This window comes from Toxorhynchites rutilus, chromosome 1, assembly GCF_029784135.1.
Source record: "Toxorhynchites rutilus septentrionalis strain SRP chromosome 1, ASM2978413v1, whole genome shotgun sequence".
Lineage (NCBI taxonomy): Eukaryota > Metazoa > Arthropoda > Insecta > Diptera > Culicidae > Toxorhynchites > Toxorhynchites rutilus.
In genome coordinates, this window is record NC_073744.1 from 128,938,061 (window position 1) to 128,962,803 (window position 24,743).

Below are 24,743 nucleotides of genomic sequence, written 5' to 3' on the forward strand. Positions count from 1 at the left end.
TGATCCCCATTGACGTCGTATGATTTTTTTTTGCACAATCCCAAATGAATTGAGAAAAGAAAACAGAAAGAGATGTCTGCTCGCATAAAAAATGATAAAATACCCTATGCAAAAATTATTTTTTGATAAAAAAAAATAAAGAAAACAGTAAGTCTCGATGTTTCATACATTTGACGAACAAACATTGAACGAATACATTGACGAATTTGCGACACTAGTAAATGAAGTCACCCAGGTTTTTTTTTACGCGGGGGATACGTACCGCATAAAAAACCGCGCTAATTAGAAAATCCGCGTAAAAAAAACCGCGTTAATTCGAAATCCGCGTAAAAAAATATTAGTAGTTTTTTTCTGCAATTTCGTTGGTTACTGGTAGCTATAGTTCGGTTTTCCTCACGAATGAGGTCATCTGCTGTTGCTAGAAGATTGCCTAGTAATTTGTACACTCTTCTGCCGATGCACGTGCAGTACCACTGTTGGACCGTCCTGAGCTAAGTAGACAGGGAAAGACATTCACGAATAGCTGCCCGTAAAAACCCCGTCCCGTTGTACCGCCCGGCGAGCTCCCCGTTACCCAACACCTAAAATCCACGTAAGAATCGTGATAAGGTGCGCCACTAAGCGCTAAACTCCGTTACAAGCACTAATTACCGTAATTTGCTCTGAGGGAACATGAGAGAAAAATGTGAGCTGAGGGGGAGATGTGATGTTGCACTGGTCTTTTTTTACGCGGGCACCGTGTAAAAAAAACCGCGTTAATTGAAAAATCCGCGTAAAAAAACCGCGTTAATTGTAGTTGTAGTTGCAAAAAACCTATTTGAATATAAAAAGACAAATGCGTACTTTTGCCCCATAGTGGGGGCAAAGGTGCGCACTGTACGGGGCAAAAGTGCGCACTGTACGGGGCAAAAGTGCGCACTTATTGAATTGTACTTCTGAGGTAACTTGTAACAAAAATAATTGCTTTAGCATCACCAGTGGGAGGAGCATCATTACTAGAGTGTGTAGGCACCACCCTGTGGGGAGGAGGGTGTTGTTGTATGATATTTTATGGGTGGAGATGGGTGGGTGTTATGGTCGAACATACCACGTGGAAATTTTTGGGAGGTTGGAGACTGACAATATAAGATATCTAAAAATGTCCAACATTTGAAACAGAATTCCTTTTATTGTCAAACTAGCTGAACCGGCGAACTTCGTCCCACCCACAATTGATATATTGATATGAATCATTTCGAGCATTCAAGTTCCCACTGAAACTATTTTTATGTACGTAATCTATACTCGCGGTATATAATGTCTTTTTGACGTATAGACCTGATGTAGGCTAAGACGCATCAATCCTAATTTGGAACGGACACCAAATCATTTTTATTTTTATAGATCAAGTGCAACATTTGAATATAAAAAGACAAATGCGTACTTTTGCCCCATAGTGGGGGCAAAGGTGCGCACTGTACGGGGCAAAAGTGCGCACTGTACGGGGCAAAAGTGCGCACTGTACGGGGCAAAAGTGCGCACTTATTGAATTGTACTTCTGAGGTAACTTGTAACAAAAATAATTGCTTTAGCATCACCAGTGGGAGGAGCATCATTACTAGAGTGTGTAGGCACCACCCTGTGGGGAGGAGGGTGTTGTTGTATGATATTTTATGGGTGGAGATGGGTGGGTGTTATGGTCGAACATACCACGTGGAAATTTTTGGGAGGTTGGAGACTGACAATATAAGATATCTAAAAATGTCCAACATTTGAAACAGAATTCCTTTTATTGTCAAACTAGCTGAACCGGCGAACTTCGTCCCACCCACAATTGATATATTGATATGAATCATTTCGAGCATTCAAGTTCCCACTGAAACTATTTTTATGTACGTAATCTATACTCGCGGTATATAATGTCTTTTTGACGTATAGACCTGATGTAGGCTAAGACGCATCAATCCTAATATTGGCTGTTTGAATCCGTTGCTCCGTTCTTGAGTTAAATCGTGAGGAACGGACACCAAATCATTTTTATTTTTATAGATCAAGTGCAACAAATAAATACATAAATAATACATAAATACAAGTAACAAATAAATACATAGTTACTTTCACTTGATTTATTTGGAACTTTTATTTATTTGAAATCCATTGTGAAAACATAAACATAACTGAAACTTAACCGTTATTGAAATGAATGCATGGTGAAAATAAAAACAATTTTCATTTGAATTTCATTTTGAATTATTTTGAAGCAATTGTTTATTTTTCTTCCTCATCTTGGATTTCGGTTTTGAGGATTCCGACGCTTTACCTTGGAGCGCTGTTGCTTCGTTGCGCTGTTTTGGGGTTCGAAGAGACAGACGATGGTTCCTCATGAAGCTAGAATCTCAACCCTTTCCTGCCAGTTTTTCAACTTGGTTGAATTCGTGCTGGAGGTTGTGGCTTCCGCAAAATCAAACGACGGGTGCCTCATATTTTTGAGACTCATACCATAGAAAGCTTTGTCCAGTGCTCTGCAATGGTTCGCCAGATCCTCAGACTGCTCGCTCGTAAATTCTGGTCTGAATCGCCCTAGGAGTTCGCTGGCACATTCCAGTTAAAGTAGAAGTGTCAATGAAAAAAGATTCAAATCATAAATCACTTACTGGTATGAGCCTCTTCCTCAGAACTGATTCAGAAATACCGAAGTCTGCCGCAATCCAACGCTTCAAGACGCCTCCCGAAGCCTCTGTCGACCCGACAGCATTTCTGGAGTGCATTTCTTCAAATCAATTTTCTTCTTGTAGATCCCGTTAAAAATTTGGTTGAAAACATTTTATTATTATTTTTTTTTTGAGAGCAAAATGCTGGTGTGAACTTTTGCCCCACTAGCAATTTTTGAACTACTCGATTTTTTTTAAAAAGCTCTTGATTTTTTTACAAAAACAAATACGCACTATCGTCTACTATAGAATGAAGGTTTCCTTGACGGTGTAGTTTCGAACTTTCCAGTTATTTTGGGTAAGTAAATCGTCATCCCCAAAATTTGACAAAAATTAGATCAAAACAACGCCAAACTCTTTTTACCTCATAACTTTTTGCCAATTTCATGAAATGTATCATGTTTATATGTGTGAGCTGCAGGTGTAATAATGTATCAAATGAGTGCACTGTTGTCGAATTTTTATGCTTGTTTGCTTCAAAAAGGCCAATGCTTTTGCCCCGTGCGCACCTTTGCCCCGCACTACTCTACACCGTTTTGTTGGAAAATTTGTTGCCATTCTAAAGGCTAATTCTAGCTTCATAATGTCTCTATCATGAAGGTCTTGGTCTTTATTAGCGAAAAACCATAGCAATAGATTTTTACAATCTTCTCTTGATCCCAATTTCTTATCACTCTGGAAATTTTCCAATACAATAAAAAGGTGATAATCGTTTGGTGCCAGGTCCGAACTATATGGTGGTTGCATTAAAACATCCCAATCCAGCTCTCGGAATTGTGTGGCCTTGCGTTGTCCGGATGGAACATAACATCTCTTCTGTTGGCCATTTCTGAACGTTTCTGGTCAATCGCTAGCTTCAAATGGTTAATTTGTCCTGAAAACAAATTTAAAAAAAACATTTTTTGAAAATAAATTAAATTGGACGTATTTTACTGTTTCCGTATCGGCACCATAAAAATCAATCACAGTTTCATCAGCCTGGCTTGCATTTTAGCATTTATAAATTAAAAATTGTAAAATGTACCAAATTCACTCTTTGTTGACCTCCATTGTTAACACCCTGTAACTCACAACTGAATGGAACAAACAAAAAACAACAAATGAATTTTTTAGTGTGAATTGCCACCTTTACAACGAGTATAAACTTCAAATTGTATGATCGATATTACGCGAGATATTGATCACTAAAGCCAGCCGACGAGAAAATAATGGATAACTTTTTGCCCAACCAAATATTTGAAGTTATCAGCCATTTTGTTGCTTTTCGATCTTTAATATGGATTTGATCGCACTACATGAAGATTGTACTCGGAGAAAAATGCAACACTTCTTTTGTGTATAACTTTTTATTGTATGGGTAAACATTGATGACATTTTAGATAACACTAGTTTGGAGTGTAACGTAATTTCGTCACAATCTGTCAAGTGGTTATCGAAGTGGCTTATAAGCAAGAAGTGCTTCGGCAAAAAATTATGGACGCGGTTGTGGAAAATCCAGGTCAGTCCCACAGGAGGACCGCGAAAAAGCTGAGAATCGACCATTTTTTTTTCCAATTTCGACCGTGTCCCGTGTGGTAAAATTAAAGGAGACCAAGGCGACCCGGCGGTGAGCTGACAGCAGAAGAAAAGCGAAGACGGCGAATATATAAAAAATGCCTCCAGAAACGCCTGCTGCCCTTCCTCCGGTCCCACGAAGGTGACACTCTGTTTGGCCAGATCTGGCATCGTGCCATCACGCGTAACCGGTGATGGAGTGGTATAAAGCCAACGATGTTGTGTTTGTACCGAAGGAGGCAAATCCGCCAAACTCTCCAGAACTTCGCCCAATTAAAAAGTTCTGAGCTATTATGAAGGGCATGCTCCGGAAAACAGGGAAGGTATTGAAAAACAACCAGAATTTTAAGAAAGAGTGGATCAAAGTTTGTAAGTAAGATGGCGCAAGTGTTGCACAGAATTTGATGGGTAGCGTTAAGTCCAAGGCGCTGCCGTTTAGTCCAGGAGAGGAGGTTGAATACACCAACTTTGCAAAAAACATTTTTGTCTGTTGCTTCGGGTTGCATTTTCTTGCAGGACCTTCTACATGGTTATTTTTATTGGTAACACTAGTTTCATCAACACTGGAATCGAAAATCGCCCACGAATTCTCGACGGGGTCCGAGCTTTGTGGAGTCATTACAGAGGTTTGATCCGACAAGACCGGAAGAAAGACTGTTCTTGGCAATATCCTTCGGGTCGTTGTCCTGCAGGAATGCAAACTTCTCTTCAAGGCTCTTTGGATTAGTGAAATCTCTAAATTCAACCGCAGGATGTGGATATTTTATCCCCCATGTCTTGGAGCGTCTCACCCACACGGACCCGCCGCTTTCGGTTTAACAATTTTCGAATTTTGAACCGTCCGTCCGGAGAAGCGTTTACCACAGTTCTAGTGGGGTGTCGGCATGCTGCTTAGTAAACTTGAACCTTTTGGCTTTGTTTGCCTTGCTGATAAATAGGCGCTTCCAACCAACTTTGCTATTCAACCCCTGTGCTACGAGACGGCGACAAACAGCTCGACCGGGAACTGATAGCTGAAGGGTTTCCTGGATCTTCTGAACAATTGCCTTCGGGTTCTCCTTCACTTCGTACATGATCTTGGTGTCCGTTTTCGCTCCCGTTTTGCGCTCCGGCTCTACATTAAAGAGTTCGCTACGGAAGAGGTTTACGATGCTTTCATTTGAACGATGAGAAAATTTAGTACAGGATATATTAGTGGAACATCTAAATTAGTGGATTTTAATAATATTTTGGAAGTGAAAAACTTAAAAGTTAACAATTTTTAATGTGTTATTAATTATTTTATCCTAAAAATTTATAATAAACTAGATTGTTTCTATCAATTAAATTGAAGTTCTTTAACCGCTCTACAATTTGTCCCTTGGCGCCCCACTTCTATCTTCCTTAATTTGGCTGCAATATCGATATAAACAATTCCTGGTGAAAATTCAAGCAAAACCTTCAAAAATCACGATTTTTACCCCACTGTACATGTAATAGCCTGTACATGTAATAGCCACCTTAACGTTGAAAGGTTACATTTCTTCTTGAAATAAGCCATATTTGAAATTAAAAAAAATATCTCCAAACTGTATATAATCGAGTCCAAAATTGTATATAATCGAATTACATATAATCGAGTCTGTATATAATCGAGTCGGACTTGTACATAGTGACCAGCGTTGTTAGTCCATTTGATGCTGCATCTGCATTTGAGGCTGCAGATGGATCTCAGATGTCAGATATCGGGATGAAGAAGAGAAGGAGTTGATCTTCTGTCTCTCGTGTGGAAACCCCAACGTTGAGAGGGCTTTTCCATTAAAAGCGAATGTTTTTATGGAAACATGAGGGAGGGAACGGTTGTGCTGTGCGACAAGTTCATGATGCTATACTTCACTTTGGAAGGATGGCATCAATAAAAATGTTGAGCTTCTCTTTATCTTGAAGACAAGGAAAGTCGGAAGTCATATGCGTCGTATGAATCAAAGTTATGAAACAGCTAAGGGAAGCAGAAGCGAAATTCCTGGAGGTGAAACGAAGAAAATTTTGGAAAACGCACAGAAGGAAACCGAAAGATTGTAAAATGTAGCATTTCATTAAAATCGTAAGAGTTTCATGAAATTGATCCGTATTAAAATGAACATGACTCATTTTGTACAAGTGTTTAAGACTCCTTCAAGATAACTTTGAACTGTATCAATGAATCCATTTTTTAAAATCTTTTATGACATTTCTCAGTCGTCGTTTATGTCAATTAAAAATCACAAACAATCCATTTATAGGAGGATATCGATAGATGTTCTTCAATTTCATTATATAAGCTAACTAAATAAAGGGTGTGTCACATCAAATTGCATCACGAAAAAAACGCTGTAGAAATTTAATTTTTAGGAATGATATCTTCAGATTTCGCTTATAATCAGATAAGAGTGTATAGATCACGTTGGACATGCTTCACTGTCAATTTTTCGTAAATTTGGAAAAATGTCGTCGAACGAAAAAGAGCATCGTGAATTAATCCTGCGCACTCATTTCGAGAGTCCGGAGTTGTCACATCGGGACATCGGTAAGATGCTGGGAATCGTCCAATCCACGGTCAGCAGAGTACTAAAACGATACTTCGAGAACCTAACCATCGACCGGAAGGTGAAGAACGGCAAAAATGGATGCTCCGTCAGTGAAAAAGATCACAGGCGCGTAGTTAAGCAGTTTAGACGTGATCCGAGAAGTTCGGTCCGGGATGTCGCCAATAAGCTGAATTTGTCAAGTTCATTCGTCCAACGGACCAAGCAGCGGGAGGGCCTGCGTACATACAAGGTTCAGAAGGCTCCTAACCGCGACGAAAGGCAAAACATGGTGGGGAAGACGCGAGCCCGGAAGCTGTACACCGAAATGCTGACGAAGCCGCATTGCCTGGTAATGGACGACGAAACCTACGTCAAAGCGGACTTTCGTCAGCTGCCGGGCCTGTTGTTCTTCTCCGCAGAGGACAAATTCAGCGTTCCGGAGGAGATTCGCAAGCAGAAACTATCCAAGTTTGCCAAAAAGTACATGGTGTGGCAAGCGATCTGCTCTTGCGGAAACGGAAACGGGCAGGTTTACCTTAAGGAGTGCCTACAGAACCGCTTACTACCACTATTGAAGCAGCACGAGGGCCCGACCATCTTCTGGCCGGATCTCACTTCGTGCCACTATTCAAAGGACGTGTTGGAGTGGTACGAAGCCAACGGGGTCACCTTCGTGCCAAAGGAAATGAACCCGCCCAACGTGCCGGAGCTTCGCCCAATAGAGAAATATTGGGCGATTATGAAGCAGGCCCTCCGGAAGAACCCAAAAGTTGTCAAATCGGAGGCGGACTTCAAGAGAAAATGGATTTCTGTTAAAAAAAACTACAACCTGACGTTGTACAGAACCTTATGGACGGGGTAAAGAGGAAGGTGCGAGCATACGAGCTTGGGCTCGAAGTATGAATAAAAAGAAAATGCCAAAAGTTGTTTAATAGTTTTTATTTTACTGTCTAAAAATTTCAAAAGGATCGATCTACTGGGCGAATTTCTACAGCGTTTTTTCCGTGATGCAATTTGATGTGACACACCCTTTATTTTAGGTACCACAGCTAAAGTACTAGTACAGAATTTGATAATTAATCTACATCTACAATCTACATCTGAATTTTTTTCTGAAAAATTATTGGAAATTCAGTGAATATCATGGAATATTTTTTTCGGATTTTGGGTCGACACCCTGGTTAAAATAGTTTTTAAATTCTTTAATTCTGATCAAATTTAATTTAAATAATAAGTGATTGTAATCGTATTGTAAAAATACGTTTAGATATAGGATGAAATCGATACGACCCTTAAAACTGCTAACAAGAAAAAAAGACTGTTATCGGAAAGTATCAGAAAACTACAAATAGACCAGGTCAATTACAGGAAGCAATTTCGCACACATAGATGTTCAAACCGATGCAAAACAACCTTCTGGTGCATACTTTGGTTAGCGTACGCTCTCCCGGCGGATAACTGAACTTTTCGCATCGATTCAGAATGGGGAAATTACGGTTTGCTTCATGAATAATCCCCAAACTCAATCGACAGCAAGAGAAAGGATTGTTTATCACGACGTGAAACTTTATAAAGCTTGACCAGACAATAACGATTAAAAAGGCGCCAGTGATGATTACTTTCGCTGAAATTCATGGCTCTTGATCGATTTTCCGACACAATACTTTTTCATCCATGATAATTTATTAAATAAGAAAACTACTCCGAATGAATGCCACCCAATCACCTCTTACTCGCGTTGGGGTTTTCTTGTGTTGCCCACATCCAATGGCGTTTGCAGTTAATAATTACCGGGTGTTATTTTTCACACTTCACCGGGTCATTGATGCAACACTTCTTTCATTTGGCATAAAATTGAGTTCAAACAGTAGGAAACAAGGAGTCAAACAGACGCCGATACCGAGTTGTTGAACCCCAACCTGTTGAAGGTTGGATTTAACTCGCGAATCAATCCCTTTTTGTTTCCATTTCGTCCTTCAAGTTTGTGCTATTTAGCTAGTGAAAACAAATTGCAAAGAAACCTTGTCATGTCGGCTTTCTGGGGCGATTACTTGCAGCTTATTATCTGATAGATTACCATTCTCGATTCTTGAGCGACCTACCTTTTACTCGGTCTCTTCTAGCTGTTGTGAGCTAACGGCAACTTCCTGCAACCTTCTAACGTAATAGTTCGCTTACCTTTCCTCGCTCTAACTACAACAGCGCCCTCCTTTCCTTCTCCATACACCACCGAACCACCGAAAGTGCATTGTTGTTTTGCACAGCTGATCTCGTCGTCGTCTCGCAATTTTCGCCCAATCGCGTTCGCGTAACCAATCGATGAATGAACGCAGTCGAAATTTGTGGCGTAAGTGTAAGCGTACGGAGCGAAGAAAAGCATAATTACCGAAGGCTTTCTTTCCCATTTCCTCTGGCTTTCCACTGCTGCTGCAATGAAAACTCTGCTGAAGCGTTGGTCGGTTAAGCCCCGTTCAGTCTGCGGCTGACTTCCAGACCAGCATACAGTTGAAGTGCGCCTCGCGTGGCGGAGTAAGGATTTTCGGAGGACTTACACTCAAACCCAAAATAGGCTGCGAAGATTGATGTAATCTTCGCTCGGGGGCTTAGTGCAGTGATTATGTGTGATGTATTCCTTCATATGTTCGTGTATTAACGGAGACATGAAGATTCCTGCGATCCATAAGGCGTGCATCAAGGATGTGACAAAACACAAATCGGCGAAGTGCCAGGAAGAGTTGCTGGTGCCTGCGGAACGAATGCTTCCTGGTGAAATGATCTTAACAATATTTGTTCACTATGTGTGTGCGTGCTTTGTTCAAAGTTTTGACAGTTTTTTTCTCTCTCTCTTAATAATCGTTTCAGGAGCTGCTCGAACAGCACGAACTTCGCTGGCTCCGAGCATCAACGGTCAGGATCAGTCGGAAAACATTCCTCCGCAAAAGGCGAAACAAGCAAAGGTAAATCAATCGAGTTTAAGCAAGCCTTGCTTTTTTTAATCCCGAAATATTTTTTCCTCCATTTTGAAGGCACAACCCATCAGCAGAATGTCGATGGCAACCCAACCAACCGCCGCCGCCGCCGCTCCCCAGGTCGCTCCGCAACCGGCGGCAGTTGCAGCACTAGCTACGGCTGCATCGAATCCTCGTCGATCGTACGTCGTCAAGGAAGTGGAACGGCTGAAGGAAAACCGCGAGAAGCGGCGAGCGAAACAAGCGGTTATACGAGAGGAGAAGAATGCCCTTATGAATCTGGATCCGGGAAATCCCAACTGGGAGCTGGCAGCGATGATCCGCGAGTATCAGAGCCAGATCGACTTCCGGCCACTGCTGGATGGACAGGCTATCGAGGACCATCAGATAACGGTGTGCGTACGGAAGAGGCCCCTCAGTCGGAAGGAAGTCATGCGCAAAGAGTTGGACGTGATTTGTGTGCCCACAAAAGATACGCTGATCGTACACGAGCCCAAGACTAAGGTGGATTTGACCAAATTCCTGGAAAATCATAATTTCCGATTTGACTACGCATTCGATGATAGCTGCAGCAACGAGTTGGTTTATAAGTGAGGATTACACAGCGTTTACATTGGACATTTGATCCAATGATATTCATTGATGTTTTTTTTCCTTAAATTCAGATACACGGCAAAACCTCTTGTACAAACGATTTTCGAAGGTGGCATGGCCACTTGTTTCGCGTATGGCCAAACTGGTTCCGGTAAAACCCACACCATGGGTGGTGATTTCAATGGCAAGGTTCAGGACTGCAAAAATGGTATTTACGCGATGGCTGCGAAGGACGTGTTCGCCTATCTGCACAGCGCCAAGTACAACCACCTCAGTCTGGTGGTGTCGGCAAGCTTTTTCGAGATCTACAGTGGAAAGGTAGGTTCAATATTGTTTCTTTATTCAAGTAGCACACTTTCGATTCAAAGGGGGAAAACTTTCATCGCAATGTCTGTGTTTTCATTAAATCTTTGCGAGCTTTTTAAATCTACATGTCGTTGAAAGTCTGATGCCAATCCATTGGGACACTTCAGAAAACGATTATGACATTATTTCATCAGAATTACACTAATAATCATGGTGCAAGGTCGACAAAGTTCCAAGAGTTCCGGCTGCTCTATTGACCTTGAATGTGATGTGCGGTTTGAAAAAGAGTTGCATGTAGGGTTGCCAACTATATTTTTCAAAAATCATGAAGAATGAAATTAAAATCAGGAAGAAATCAGGATAGTTCAACCCAACCCAATGTCCAGAAAGTTCGTGCCGAATTTTGGGGAAACAAAAGCATAATTTTTTACTCAGTCTTATACGCACAGTTTTGTTCCACAATCTTTAACCATCCTCCCAGAACATCTTTGCAGGGACCTGAACCTGTGATAATCTGATGGTGAAATACCCGGTTCGTTTTGGCCTTCTTGGCCCTCCTGGCATGGACCTCCTAGTCAGACTTCAAATTAATTTTTCGTGTTGTCAAAGATTCAAGATGTGTAGCATTGCCCTTTTGGGACATAACGTCTATCAAATTGGCTAATTCTGTTTGTCCTGCATTACATATTACATGATCTCAATTACGTTGTACTTCATATAGAATCTGCAAAATGTATATAAAGCTGTCATCCTAGAAATGAGATACTGGAGTAAAAGAAAAAAATATCTCTCAGTACTATCCTAAATGCTCATTCATTCAATTCGCGTTGACGATATTGAGCTTCATGTTCTGTCATTGTGAAGCGAAAATCATAATGGATGTTTCAGGTTTTTGATGAACACATATTTTTAAATAATAAAAATGAAATTTCACTGTTCCCTATCGAATATGTTTTTTACGAAAATTGTAAAAAGTATTAAACTAAAAACTGTATCTGATGATTTTATATTAAAATGATGAGTTTTTTTGTGGAAATATCAGGAAATGTATAGACAAATGCCAGAGAGCTCCAAAAAACATCATGTAAGGTAAATGATTTTGGTTTGTCCAGTCGAAGATATGATCATGGTTTGTCCACTTTTATGAATGCTCTAATTCAGAGCACCTGTGTCAAATCATGTTTCCAACCAAATTTACGTGGGGGATACGTGACTCTGAAAAGGGCCGTTTTGTCTGGTTGTTAGGTATTGTTGTTCACTCCACCAGTACTCACAATCGAGTGATGATAATAGAAGGATGGTGATTAGTCATTGGATGGTGCGAATCATGTTAGAAGATGCCAAAGTGGAATGAGATATGATGAAAGCCGCCCTTTGTAGCTCTGGACGAGATGGCTCCTGTGTTATGTATGGATGAAATAAAGAAAAAAAAAATCATCAATGCACAATGGTCCAGAATATGCATTTAAGTGAAAATTAGCAATTAGAGCTCGACAGTTATTCTCTAGAAAAAAAAACTGTCTTAGACAAAGTTGTTACATATGATAGAGCGCTCATTAGAAAAAAACGCTAAATCGATTATTTTAGAAAATAGAAAGAAGCTTTGTTCTACAAAGTTGTTTAAAATAACTGGGGCTACAACATTGTTAAACTAAGTTTATCTCTATTTATAAAGATAAGAAAGTTAGATTTTTCATTTCATCGACAATTTTGGTCACCCTGTTTTTGATAACATAAAAATGAGCGCTCTATCATATGTAACAATTTTGTCTAAGACAGTTTTTGTCTAAACAATTGTTTTCAGTTGTTTTCAGCGCTTTCTATCTGAGTTGCATTAGGGTAACTATGGAAAAACAGGTTTTTTATATTTGAAATTCTACATCAAAATGATCTTCGTACGACTTTTAGAGCTTATCAATACCAATATTTTGCGATGCAGAACATGTCAATATATTAATCCTGTTCAAAGTTTTTGATGGGTTTTCATCCAAAAACTCATGATTTCAATTTTAATTTACTCAAACACAAAAAATAACATAGTCGCTTTTTACGCGGATTTCGAAATTTACGCAGTTTTTGACATAGGATTACATCTTTCGTGAACATGCTGGGGTACAAATTGAAAATCGAAAATCGAGCACATCGTGAAAATTCTCCAATTTCAAACGCTTATTGATCAGTCATTTCATGATGGATTGATGAGATTTCTGCGTTAATCAATTTCGGCAACACAAAATCACATATTACATAGAGTGAAATCTGTTCTTTCAAATTCCGCCAACAAACATTTTTTATGTTTTCCCCAGGAAGAATGACAAACAAATGAAAAGAGCGTGTTTTTTGGGAAGAAATATCAACAACTTTGAGTAAAGTTGAGATATTGACAAGTTCTGCATCGTAAAATGTTTGTATTAGTATGCTCTAAAAGTCTTTCGAAGACAGTTTGCATGTAAAATTTGAAATGTAAAAGTTACAGTTTTATTTATGGTGACCCTAACGTAACTTAGAAAAAAGGCGCTTTCTGAGTGTTTATTCATTTTCACTTTAAACCCAACGGAACACGATGCTACGCTGCCGTGATCTCGCAAAGTGACGCAAGCGCCAAAATTGACATTTTACTTTTTATGTTATAAATCGATAAAGAATACCAAATCCTTTCAAACGACTGCGATGTTTTATAGGAATGTGGAAAAATGACCCCGTAAAAGCTTGAAAACGGAATGGCGTAAGCGCCATTTCCACTGTGATGTGGCGCAAGCGCCATTTCCCTTATAATGTGACGTAATTTGGAATCTGATGCGATATGATTTTTAATCCGTTCTGATGGCATAGAATGAACGAGAAGGGACAAAACATTTCAAATAACAACATCAATCAAGAGACAAAGCATCTTGACGATGTTCACTTACCTCACTTGCTCAATGTCTTTTTTCGGATGAATTGAAGCTGTGAGTTGATCGAAGGGTAATGTCTAGAATCTCCATCGAAACGCATCTTATAACAGAACTCAGAACATCCTCGCGTAAACTGTATTTGCTTTACATCGGATAATTTCGGACGGCATTATCTTATTCAACACGGATGTTTTCAATTGCATTTTGGATTAAAATAGAAGATGCTGTCAATAGTTATTACAATCGGGTTCTCAACTACGTTGGCCCGCTCGACACACGCTACAAAGACGGAAAATGTGTAGAACTCTTCTCTCTGATGCTACCTCTTGCTCCACTCAACGGTGGCATGTTGTAGAAAATATTTGGAAACAGATTCTCCCATACTTTGATGGATGAACGCCAATCGTTTGTGGAAACAGCGATTAAAATTTGCTGTTTCCACAACAAACTGGCGTTGGTAACATAGCTTAAAAAAAACTGCTTTTTTTTCAAAAATCGAGCCGATGGCAATGTTTTTCCATCAATTGTACACAATTTGTACAGATCCGATTTTCGTAATGTACGCGTATGCTGATTATACATGCAATTTTGCGAAAAGTCTCGTACTGAAAATTTCTCCCTCTGGCGCTTACGTCACTTTGCGAGATTACGGCAGTACATGCCTCAATGCGGATTTCAATTGGACTAACAGCACCTAATACGCTATGTAGAGCATATGGGAAATCACTTTTTCGAATATTCGTTCCTTTTTACAACTTTTCTTTTCGCATGAACTTTACTTGGGACAAAAAAAAATCGTTTCATATTTCAAGTCATTTTAACACAGCCCTTACCATTTACAATTTTACACTTACACTTGGGCTAAACATTTTACAATGCGTGATCGGTCATTGATATGAAATTTCACCAAGCAACCAACATAAAAGTTCCAAATTTGAATTTTATTTACAGGGTGTCACCGTGAAAGTGATACACTTTTTTTATGCCATAACAGTAAAACAAATGAATCTTTTATTTTTGGTTTTTCTTTATTATCATGGTAGAGTAGTAAAGTCAGTAGTAAAGTTAGTTCAGTTCAAACCTTTCGTTTTTGCTTTTGATTACGGCTCGCAAATGCTTTTCGAAGTTATCACAAGCCACACGCACGACTTCGATCGATTTTTCATCCCAGATATTCACCAAACGGTTCTTGAAAGTGTTCAAAGTCATATGTTTCATTTCCCCCAGCTTTCCTAGCATGTTCCCTAAATGCTAAAGTCCAACGGATTCAAACCGGGAGAAGATGCGAGCCATTCAGAGGTGCTGAATATTTTTGCGAGATAATCCATGAATCTTCTGTTTCTTGAAAGCTCTATCCCCAATGTCCTTCATGATTTTTTTTCCCCAAAATATATATTTTATTAAGGCACATGTGGCGTTAGCCTGACGGGGCCGGGAGTCCAATATTTTGACAATTTTTGTCTTACAACTATGTTAGTAATATGTAACCGATTACTCGCGGTTGGCTCGAGGTTAGTATTACAAAGATCTCATAATTGGGATGTTGCAGTCTCCAGTACTATGTATGTGTGGCCGACACGGGATACTTCCTATTGGAGTGTAACTGACAATTGATCAGCGACGCCCCCCTAGTCTGTACCTCATATCAATCGTGGTGCGTCTCTCTTGACTCGAGGAATCCAGGGTAGAATGGTCACGGGGTGGTACAATCTTCAGCTCGTGTAGAGTTGCCATGAGCGGTACAACCTTTGGCTCTTGTTGAATGATCAGTGGCCTGCACAACCTTCGACCTGTGTATCTGTAAAGAGTATGTGTATGTAGTCCTTCTTGATGATTTTACGCATTTTCCTCGAATCGTTTGATGGCCCTGTACACGAATAATTTACTCAAATTCAGATGTGACAGCTTCCTTCTGATCTGTATATTGCTCATCCCAGCAAGACACAACATATTGATTTGTTCTCTACTCGAACCCATTGCCATTTTCCTCGGAAAAAAAGTGAAACACTGTCTTTATACCTTACAAGTGCACTATGAACATGTGTCCCAATCAAAACAAACACAGCTGATTAATAGAGCAGGACAGAGTTTACATCGGGAGGCACTCAAATGTGTGTTTCACTTTCACGGTGACACTCTGTATATTCTTTCAAACATAAGTTTTATTCAGTTCATTGAAACATCATTCTTCAATCAATCGATGGAACGAAAATATTCTTATTGGAACGAAAATATAAAAAAACACTCGTCCATCGCTCTCAATTTACCAGCACGAGAAATCTTTGTTAGGGAACACATTTGGGTAGGAAAAAAGCTCCCCCTACTTTGATGTATTTGCAATGTCGATTTCTCCGTATCCGATCAATCAGAACGAGGTTTTTCCGTTTGGAGATTTTTCGATTGTTTGGTAGTTCGTTTCATATGATATATTATTTTATCCATTGTGATGAATTGTTATGGAGTGCTCAGATCGATTGATGCAAATATCTCGTAAATAAATCAGGAAATAACTGACCAATAATTGTAGGTACATGAGCCGCCGCTTGTGTCGTCAATTTCGATTAATCAGAAGTGGGTATTTCCGTTAGGATAGGGGTTGAGATTTTTCAATTGCTCAGTAGTAAGTTTCATGACATATATTATTTTATACGATGTAAAAAAATGTTATGGGATGCCGAAATTGATTAACGCAGAAATCTCATCGATCCATCATGAAATGACTGATCAATAAGCGTTTGAAATTGGAGGATTTTCACGATGTGCTCGATTTTCGATTTTCAGTTTGTACCCCAGCATTTTCACGAAAGACGTAATCCTACGTCAAAAACCGCGTAAATTTCGAAATCCGCGTAAAAAGCGACATCAGTGTACTTAAAAAGTTATGAATTGGCGAAAACAATCGATTTTTACAATCTTCACCTGATCCCAGTTCCTATCATTCAGGAAGTTTTGCAACGTGAAGAAAGGTGGTAATCGCATGGTGCCAGATCCGGGCTATATGGTAGATGAATTAAAATCTCCCAATCAAGCTCTCGGAGTTTCTGGCGAGTCACTATAGACATGTGTGGCCTGATGGAATAATAACACCTCTTCTGTTAGTCAATTCTGAACGTTTCTGATCAATCGCTAGCTCCAAATGATCCATTTGTTGACAGTAGAGATTTGAATTTTGTGTATCACAGACAAAAAATTTTAAAAAAAGAAGAAAACAAAGAAAAATAAAAAAATAAAATAATAAAATACAAATTGCACGTATTTATCTGTTACAGTATCGGCACCATAAAACATAGCTGCCACAGGCAGTATCTTCACCAGTTCGGTCACGCAACATCGCCTCTCTGTCCGTTTTGTAGCAATAAACTAAGCGGTTCAATCCCTGGACTCTCCATTGATAATCTTCTGAAATAGCCTGATGAACTTGAGGTAAAAGTTTCGAAGCAGTTCGAAGAGATATGGAGTTGTTGTGTGAGCCTGTAATCTACTGTCATAATGGTTAAGCTTTCTGGATTTGAGTCTCGTTCAGAATTTCAGGGTTTGTTATTTTTCGGGGCGTTCATGCACTTGATAACTCTTTCTGAAGTTCCTTCAACATATGTTGGTTGAGCTCTCCAAAAATGTACATGAATTGTAATAAATAAAAAAAATTGAAATGACTATCGACAGCGAAAACGTTGACAGTGTTGGTATCATTCTCTCTCGTTTGCGTCATATGAATAAACCCAACGAATCGGACAATAAAATGAACCGTAAAAATTAACCCTTTTTTGAGCTCCGTTTGCTCTCCAGGTCTTCGATCTCTTATCGGACAAACAGAAGCTACGCGTGCTCGAGGACGGCAAACAGCAGGTTCAGGTCGTCGGTTTGACGGAAAAGGTCGTCGATTCCGTCGAAGAAGTCCTAAGCATTATCAACCACGGCAACAGCACTCGCACTTCGGGCCAAACATCGGCCAATGCCAACTCATCCCGGTCGCATGCCGTGTTCCAGCTGGTGGTGCGGCCGAAAGGTTCAACGAAGATACACGGTAAATTTTCCTTCATCGATCTGGCCGGAAACGAGCGAGGAGCGGACACCTCGTCCGCCAACAGACAAACGCGCATGGAGGGTGCGGAAATAAACAAATCGCTGCTAGCGCTGAAGGAGTGCATCCGGGCGCTCGGCAAGCAGAACGCTCATTTGCCATTCCGGGTGAGTAAGCTCACCCAGGTCCTGCGAGATTCGTTCATCGGCGAAAAGAGCAAGACTTGCATGATCGCGATGATTTCACCCGGACTGAGCTCGTGCGAGCACACGCTGAACACGCTGCGCTATGCGAACCGCGTCAAGGAACTGGTGGCCATCGACCCATCGGAACGGTCGGACGACGTCGAGCCCATGGAGAGTGACGAACCGAAAAACAATGGTGTTCTCAATGAGAATGATTTGGCCCAGCTGCGGTCATTGAATGTGAGTTTTGAAATTGAGTAACGTTTGGAAGAATGCGTTTAATTATTTTCTCTGTATCTGTAGGAACATGATATGTCTGTTGAACTGTATAACCAGCACGCGGCCATTTCGGATCTACAACAGACGGAGGAAGAAGTAGTGGATCATCACCAGAAAGTGAATGAGTTCTTGATGAAATTCTTACCGGAATCGCGGGAACTCTACAAACAGACAAACTATGTTGATTATGATCAAGATGGTAAGTTTATAATTCGATACACTTACGATTTTCTAGTGCATTGCTAAAAATTTGCTATCCTTTCCAATACAGCTTACTGCAAACGTGGTGAGGAGCTTTTCACTCAGCTGGCGGAGATTGCAACCACCTGCAAGGATTTGATGTCTGAATTCCGCGCAAAACTGGCCAAGGAGGAGATGCTGTCGCACAAGATAATTCCCGATCGAAAGTATAAATAAAACCCCTTCAATCATAAGAGCGAATGGAGTGGAGAGAGTGGGCTAGTGGCGGCGGGAACGTTGAGGGTCCAACAAATGATGGGGGAAGTGTTGTGGTGTAGAAGTGACATGAAGGCTGTGCTCACAGTGTTCCTTTTACAGTCACCGTTTTCTCCGTATTGTTGCACCGTTGTGTAGTTTTATGTCTGATAACGAATGTTTATAAATTGTTGATTCAAAACAAAATAACGATACGCCCGCTGCATGGCCAAGTACTGCTGCAAGGGAACCATCGTGGGCGAAGAAGGGGGCATTTCGTGGAGATGCAGAAATATTTATTTATTTAACAATGTTTCGTATCAGTTTTTATGTCTATTTCAACTAACGCCACAATACAGATGAAAAACGCGCGAAATAAACTATCCACTACAAGTGATGAAAAAAACAACATAAACACGATTTGGTTGTAAGGTACTGAGAGGGAGAAGTGATACAAGATATTAAACAAGAAACTATAGCCTAACTAATTTTCAGTAAGACAAAGACTACATCGTAGTAGTGGTTTAGAAGAAAATGAGCAAACAATATATTTAAATCAAACTATTTCCTAATAAAAAAAAATTTAACACTTTCTACTGAATAAAGCCGCCGCTTGACAAAAGTCATATATTCATTCCCCTTTACAGTGAGTAAAAGAGAAGAGTCATATAGGGAAAGCGCTGGAAATTGGATGCAAATTTCCGGCAGACTGTGCGCGAACACTAATAACCCATAAAAGCGTTCCGGATAAATATTTCTGATTCCTTTCTCCACACAGCGCGCAACTATCGTAGCTTCTATACAAAAATGAATAACGAAACAGAAATAGTAAACGTGTGTTATGTCAAGACTGCAAGAGGTGCATTACTGTGTGCGCTTACCGAAAGACACGATTATCTAAGAGACAAACAAACAAGCAAATATTGTGCAAACAGCGAGAAAAGGGAAAGTGTTAACGTCCGATAAACGAGGGTTTTGGCCACGGCAGATTATCGCGGTGAGATACTGCATGACTAATTACTGTACACGCTACTCAATACGCTGGAGCGGAAGCAAGCGAAACGGAACCATGTTGTTTCTGATTCCATTTTTTTTTTTGAAGAAAGATTAGAGAGTGAAAACTGTAGATAGGAATGGCTTGTTATAATAATGAAATCCGAACCGAAGCCGGACAGAAATCCAAAACCAATTCACTAAAGAACGAGAAGAAATAGGATAACTATAAACGAAGTGTAGTGGGTGGAGTGTTCTGGGGGTGTATGACCAAAAACGCGGAGACATGAGAGAAAAGTAGACGTCTCGAGCGAGAAATCTCATAAGACAGAGTCAAGGCTTTATACGCGCGGAAGTTAGTTAAGTTTATAGTTCATATTTCTTTTCTTTACCAATGGGAACAATAATTTGCTTCGAATTTCAATTTGTTTTTCAGAAGATATTTTCGTGACAAAATTAAAATAAAAAAAACAATAAAAACATGAGCACACACACAGATAGAAGAAAAACAAAACACTCCAAAACAAGCGAAAAAAGGCGACCAGGCAAACACTTAAAGAAAGTGCGCCCGGGCTGAAGAAAACTATACGCAATTAATTATGGTCATTATTTAATTAACCTTGTTTTTTATAATGATACAATGAAAGTTTTTTTACTCATCTCAAAAAGATAACAATCAAAATTAACGAAACAAAAGTAGTGCCTATTGAATGAGTCGTAGTTGATCGTATCACATCCTGTTTGTGGGCTTGGGTTGTTTCTAAAATCTGATCTATTTAGTATTTGTTCGCTTCTTTCTAGTTACCACAGCGCCTCTAGTTATCGTGCCAAGGAACTAATGACAGCGATTGGATCTGGATGGATTGTTTACTTAGTGGCAATGTCCTGGAAAAAGGGTAATGAAGGTGGTAGAGTTTCGAGCGACAGCATGCGCTATCATAACGAATTCCCAAATAGTGACGTCAGTCGTTGTGTTTATCTTTGATTGACCACCGCATCCATGTGAAAAAATGCTATTCTCAGGAAATAATTTATTAATTAAAAACGTACGTTCCCGCTGAATATGAGACCGTTAGTACTTTCAACATTGTTTTGTTTCTTCCATATACACTCCACATTGAATGCAAATAATTACGACACAATATATTGTTCTGACCAGGTACAATGGATGTAATTTGATAGACGATGAAACAGATATAAAAATGGAATTTGGACAAATCACGGGTCAAAAATATTATCTCGCTAAACGTAATGGGGATTCTCCGGGTGAGTTCAAATTTGCCTCGCTTGCAAGTTGATGATTTGGCAAAGGAATCTGTATTTGTGGAAAAAACTAAGGTTTTCATTACTGAAGCAATTATCAACGGACAACTTTACAAGGAGAAGGATAACTTCAGGAGAAAATTTTGCTGTTTATTCGATCACACGAAGGTCACGTGAAGTTCTGGCCCGACTCAGCCAGTTGTAATTACAGTCAGAATGTAGGAAAATTGTATAAGTATAATAATATTGATTTTATTGGAAAAAAGTATAAAACCACCAAATTATCCAGATTTAAATTGAAGAAGTTTGGCAAAAAAATCAAAACACCATATGATATGGAAAAGTGGTGGTAAAAAAAGTCACAGGAGGGTTGTATCCGAGACACGACCGCATAATTGACGTAGGATTCCGTTAGGTTATCTGTTAATTTTGGATAATTACATCGTTAAACTCTTTGATAATGATTAGGTGGACCTGAAAAGGACCGTTTTGTTTGGTTGTTGGGTATTGTTTGTTCATTCCACCAGTGTTTAACGGGTGATGATGACAGAAGGATGATAAACAGTCGTTGGATGGTGCGTATCAGATAAAGGATACCGAAGTGGAACGAGATATGATGAGAACCGCCCTCTTTGATCCTAGACCAGATGCCTCTTGTGATATGTATTGATGAAATAAAGAAAAAACAATCACCAATGTAATACAAGATAATTATTAATACCGAACACAATTATCCATTTTTCTTATCAGTAAAAACATGTTACTTTAATATAGCGAAAATATATTTGAAATGGGAAAGGTAATTTTCTTTTATAATTTTTACTTTCTGATTGTTTATTCAACCCAATGCGAATTTCAATTGGACTAACAATACCTAATACTATATGTACTATATGTAGTGAGACTCTATGTTGTACGGGAAAGTATTAACATAACGGCTATTGTATACAATTTTACACCAACCCTTGTGCTAAATTTTTCAAAATACACGGTCGGACATTGATATGGAGTTTCACGAAGCAACCAACATTAAAGTTCCAAATTTAAATTTTATAACTCTTCTTACTTGCAATATAAAAATGCCCCCGACTTTCATGTATTTGCAATGCCGATTTTCATCAGGCAGCTTGGTTTTGATGTCTCTGTTTGGGAACACATCTCGGCGGGAGCAAAAGCTCCCCCTACTTTCATGTATTTGCAATGCTGATTTCCCCTAGGCAGCTTGGTTTTGATGTCTCTGTTAGGGAACTGCCGCATGTGTCGTCAATTTCGACCAATCAGAAGTGGGTATTTCCGTTAGGATAGGGGTTGAGATTTTTCAGTTGTTTGATAGTTAGCTTAATGATATATATTATTTTATTCAATATAAAAAATTGTTATGGAGTGCCGAAATCGATTGAGGCAAAAATTTCATCAATCCATCATGAAATGACTGAGCAATAAGCGTTTGAAATTGGACAATTTTCGCGATGTGCGCGATTCTCGATTTTCAATTTGTACCCCAATATGTTCCCGAAAGACGTAATCCTACGTCAAAAATAGCAGACACGGTTGACAATGTTACTTGAGCTTGACCTTGGGTAGACTGTACATTTCGTAGTTGCTCTCCGTGATTGACCTGAACCAGCGAAATTGTACAAAGAACACACTGAATGACGCTTGGGAGTAGCGAACCATTCTCATTGTGCAAGTTTCGGTAATTCGAGCTTTAAATAGTCAATTATGGCGCCGGCAACGTCCTTACAGTCACCAGGGGAAGGGAAGGAATGTTAGTATGATATATGCCGCCCGAAGGCCAGAAGGGTCGCCTCTATAGCGTGGTTCCTTAGCGATTATCATGGAAGGGATAGTTGTTAGTGGGGAGAGATACGCCGATCACACGGCGTGACGAAAAAAAACGTGTCACGTGTCACAACGGAGCCAGAGATTATCTTTAAGTATACTGAGAACGAAAACCTGTTAAATTATTTGGCCGGCTATATACTCTATTATTTACCAACAGTACTTTTTATCGAGATTCAATCGCAATGGCGAAGAGTTATTTTCGGGGAACCTGACAAAGTAACGGTGAAAATCATTCGTCCCGGCGATATATTACGTTATTGATTCATAGAATCAACAAACTGAACGCAAAAATAATATTGTACAGGGTCTTTCAGATTAAACGCTCACGCAGAAAAAAAACATATATTTCCTTATAGAATTTTTTTTCGCTCCGTCGATGGTAACACTGCATTCCCCACTTCGGGACGATACTATTCGGCTACTCGTTCAGTCGGATCGGATAGTTTTTAGTGAGTTTACAAGAACGTGTATTATTAGTGTAATCGCATTACTCGAGTAACCGAAGCCTTAATGAAACTTTGTCCTCTTCTGGTAAGAATTTCAACATTTCTCGTCGTCGACTTCCTCTGGGGGTACGTGATGGATCGTTGCTATGTTAATGAGCCACAAAATTTGGAGGAACTTAAAGAAGAAATAACTCGGATTTTCAACAGCATCGAAATCGTAATGATAGAGTTGTGCATGAAGAACACACATCGAAAATGTCCTAAAATAAGCTTTATTTTCGTTTTTTAAATAAAAATCGGTTCATTTTTGTAGAAGTTATTGAAATTTGTTGTGTGAGCGTTTAATCTGAAAGACCCTGTACATGAACATTATACATACAATTCTAAACACACAATCTGCTACATGGAACATTAAATTGAAACCAAATGTGTCATCCGCAACTATTTGCCACTGGAATGAGGATTCAAGGTTGTCATGGGACTTAGTCATTTGTTGGTATTGATTAATTGATTGAAAGACACAATTTTTGAATTCAATTGAATTCAACATATTTGCTGTGTGATTAAAGAATTTGAACAACCGCCATGTAATGTAAGGCACCTTGGTTTTGATGGCTGTTAGGGAAAACATGTCAGTGGAAACAAAAGTTTCCTCCATTACATTAAATTTTTTTTCACAGAAATTTTTTTCTAAAACACTCATGCCGATTGTGGTGATTAGCCGTATTCACGGCGATTACGGAAAATCACTTGTATACATGTAGTTTCCTAAATAACGAGAACTTGATAATATCATATCTTTTTCATTAGAAGCTCAATTTCAGAAACGCACTCTGGTCATATATAAAATCATTTTTCTTCCAATTTTCTAATTTTTAATGCCGTAACAACACTCCTTGAAGTGAATTGTATATTGTGTACAACTTTGAGCCCAATCGGTTTCGTACTTTTCGAGTTTTTGACGCGTGCTCAAACGTACAGAACATTTTTATATATATAGAGATATATACAGCCATTCCATGCCAAACCGTTATAGTGGTTCTCAGACTTTCGTGAAAATTGTTAGTTTTGTTCTTTATCGCAAAACATTCGACCCGTATTTTTTTATTGTTTCAGTAGGGTGACCATTTCCATTTCAGGGTTGTCCGTAAAATCAACTTTTTCCTTCTTTTTTCCCAAAAATGACTCTTTTCAAAAATTCATAACTTTTGAACTACTAGACCGATTCAGATAATCGACATATCAAAGCCAATCACTTGGTTTTTAATGAAAAAATACTACACCTGCAGAAAATTTGAATTCTGTTCTCGTCATTATTTCTTGTATTCGTTTTTTGTTGTTTTCATAGTCTCGGGACCAAAAGCGCTATATTTTTTAAAATATTTTTTCTGGAAAGCTGGGGATTTTAAACATGGGACAACTATGCGTAGAACGGCAGTATGGGCATGCAAAAAAAAAATTGAAAGATTGTAGTTGCCACTCGTTCTACAAACGTTATATAAACAAACACAGTAGAAGATGTACGTTAACCTGCATGGGGGTGCATTCTTGATACGAGAGCATGAATCCAGATTAAAGATTTAGCACCAATTGGTGGAACCGAAGAGCCGAAGAGATAAAAATGGAAATGAAACACAGGGGCACACAATATTTCTCTTAGAGATTTATGCTAGCTTTTGACAGCGTTTTGTTGTTTGTTGCTTGGTCGTTTTCCTTCGCAGTT

The 24,743-nt window shown here is 39.3% G+C and overlaps 1 protein-coding gene across 5 annotated transcripts in view; it reads left to right on the forward strand.

Moving 5' to 3' along the window:
* The window catches only part of LOC129763652 (kinesin-like protein Klp10A), a 135,579-nt gene extending 115,417 nt beyond the window's left edge, over positions 1–20,162 (forward strand). For all 5 annotated transcript variants that reach the window (XM_055762901.1, XM_055762902.1, XM_055762900.1 and 2 more), the window contains 6 exons: positions 9,653–9,747; positions 9,817–10,349; positions 10,425–10,671; positions 17,340–17,999; positions 18,063–18,237; positions 18,310–20,162. In XM_055762901.1, the coding sequence (XP_055618876.1) occupies positions 9,653–9,747; positions 9,817–10,349; positions 10,425–10,671; positions 17,340–17,999; positions 18,063–18,237; positions 18,310–18,455 (1,856 nt within the window). In that variant the 3' untranslated portion in view covers positions 18,456–20,162. The remainder of the gene's footprint in view (positions 1–9,652; positions 9,748–9,816; positions 10,350–10,424; positions 10,672–17,339; positions 18,000–18,062; positions 18,238–18,309) is intronic.
* Positions 20,163–24,743: the final 4,581 nt, after the last annotated feature.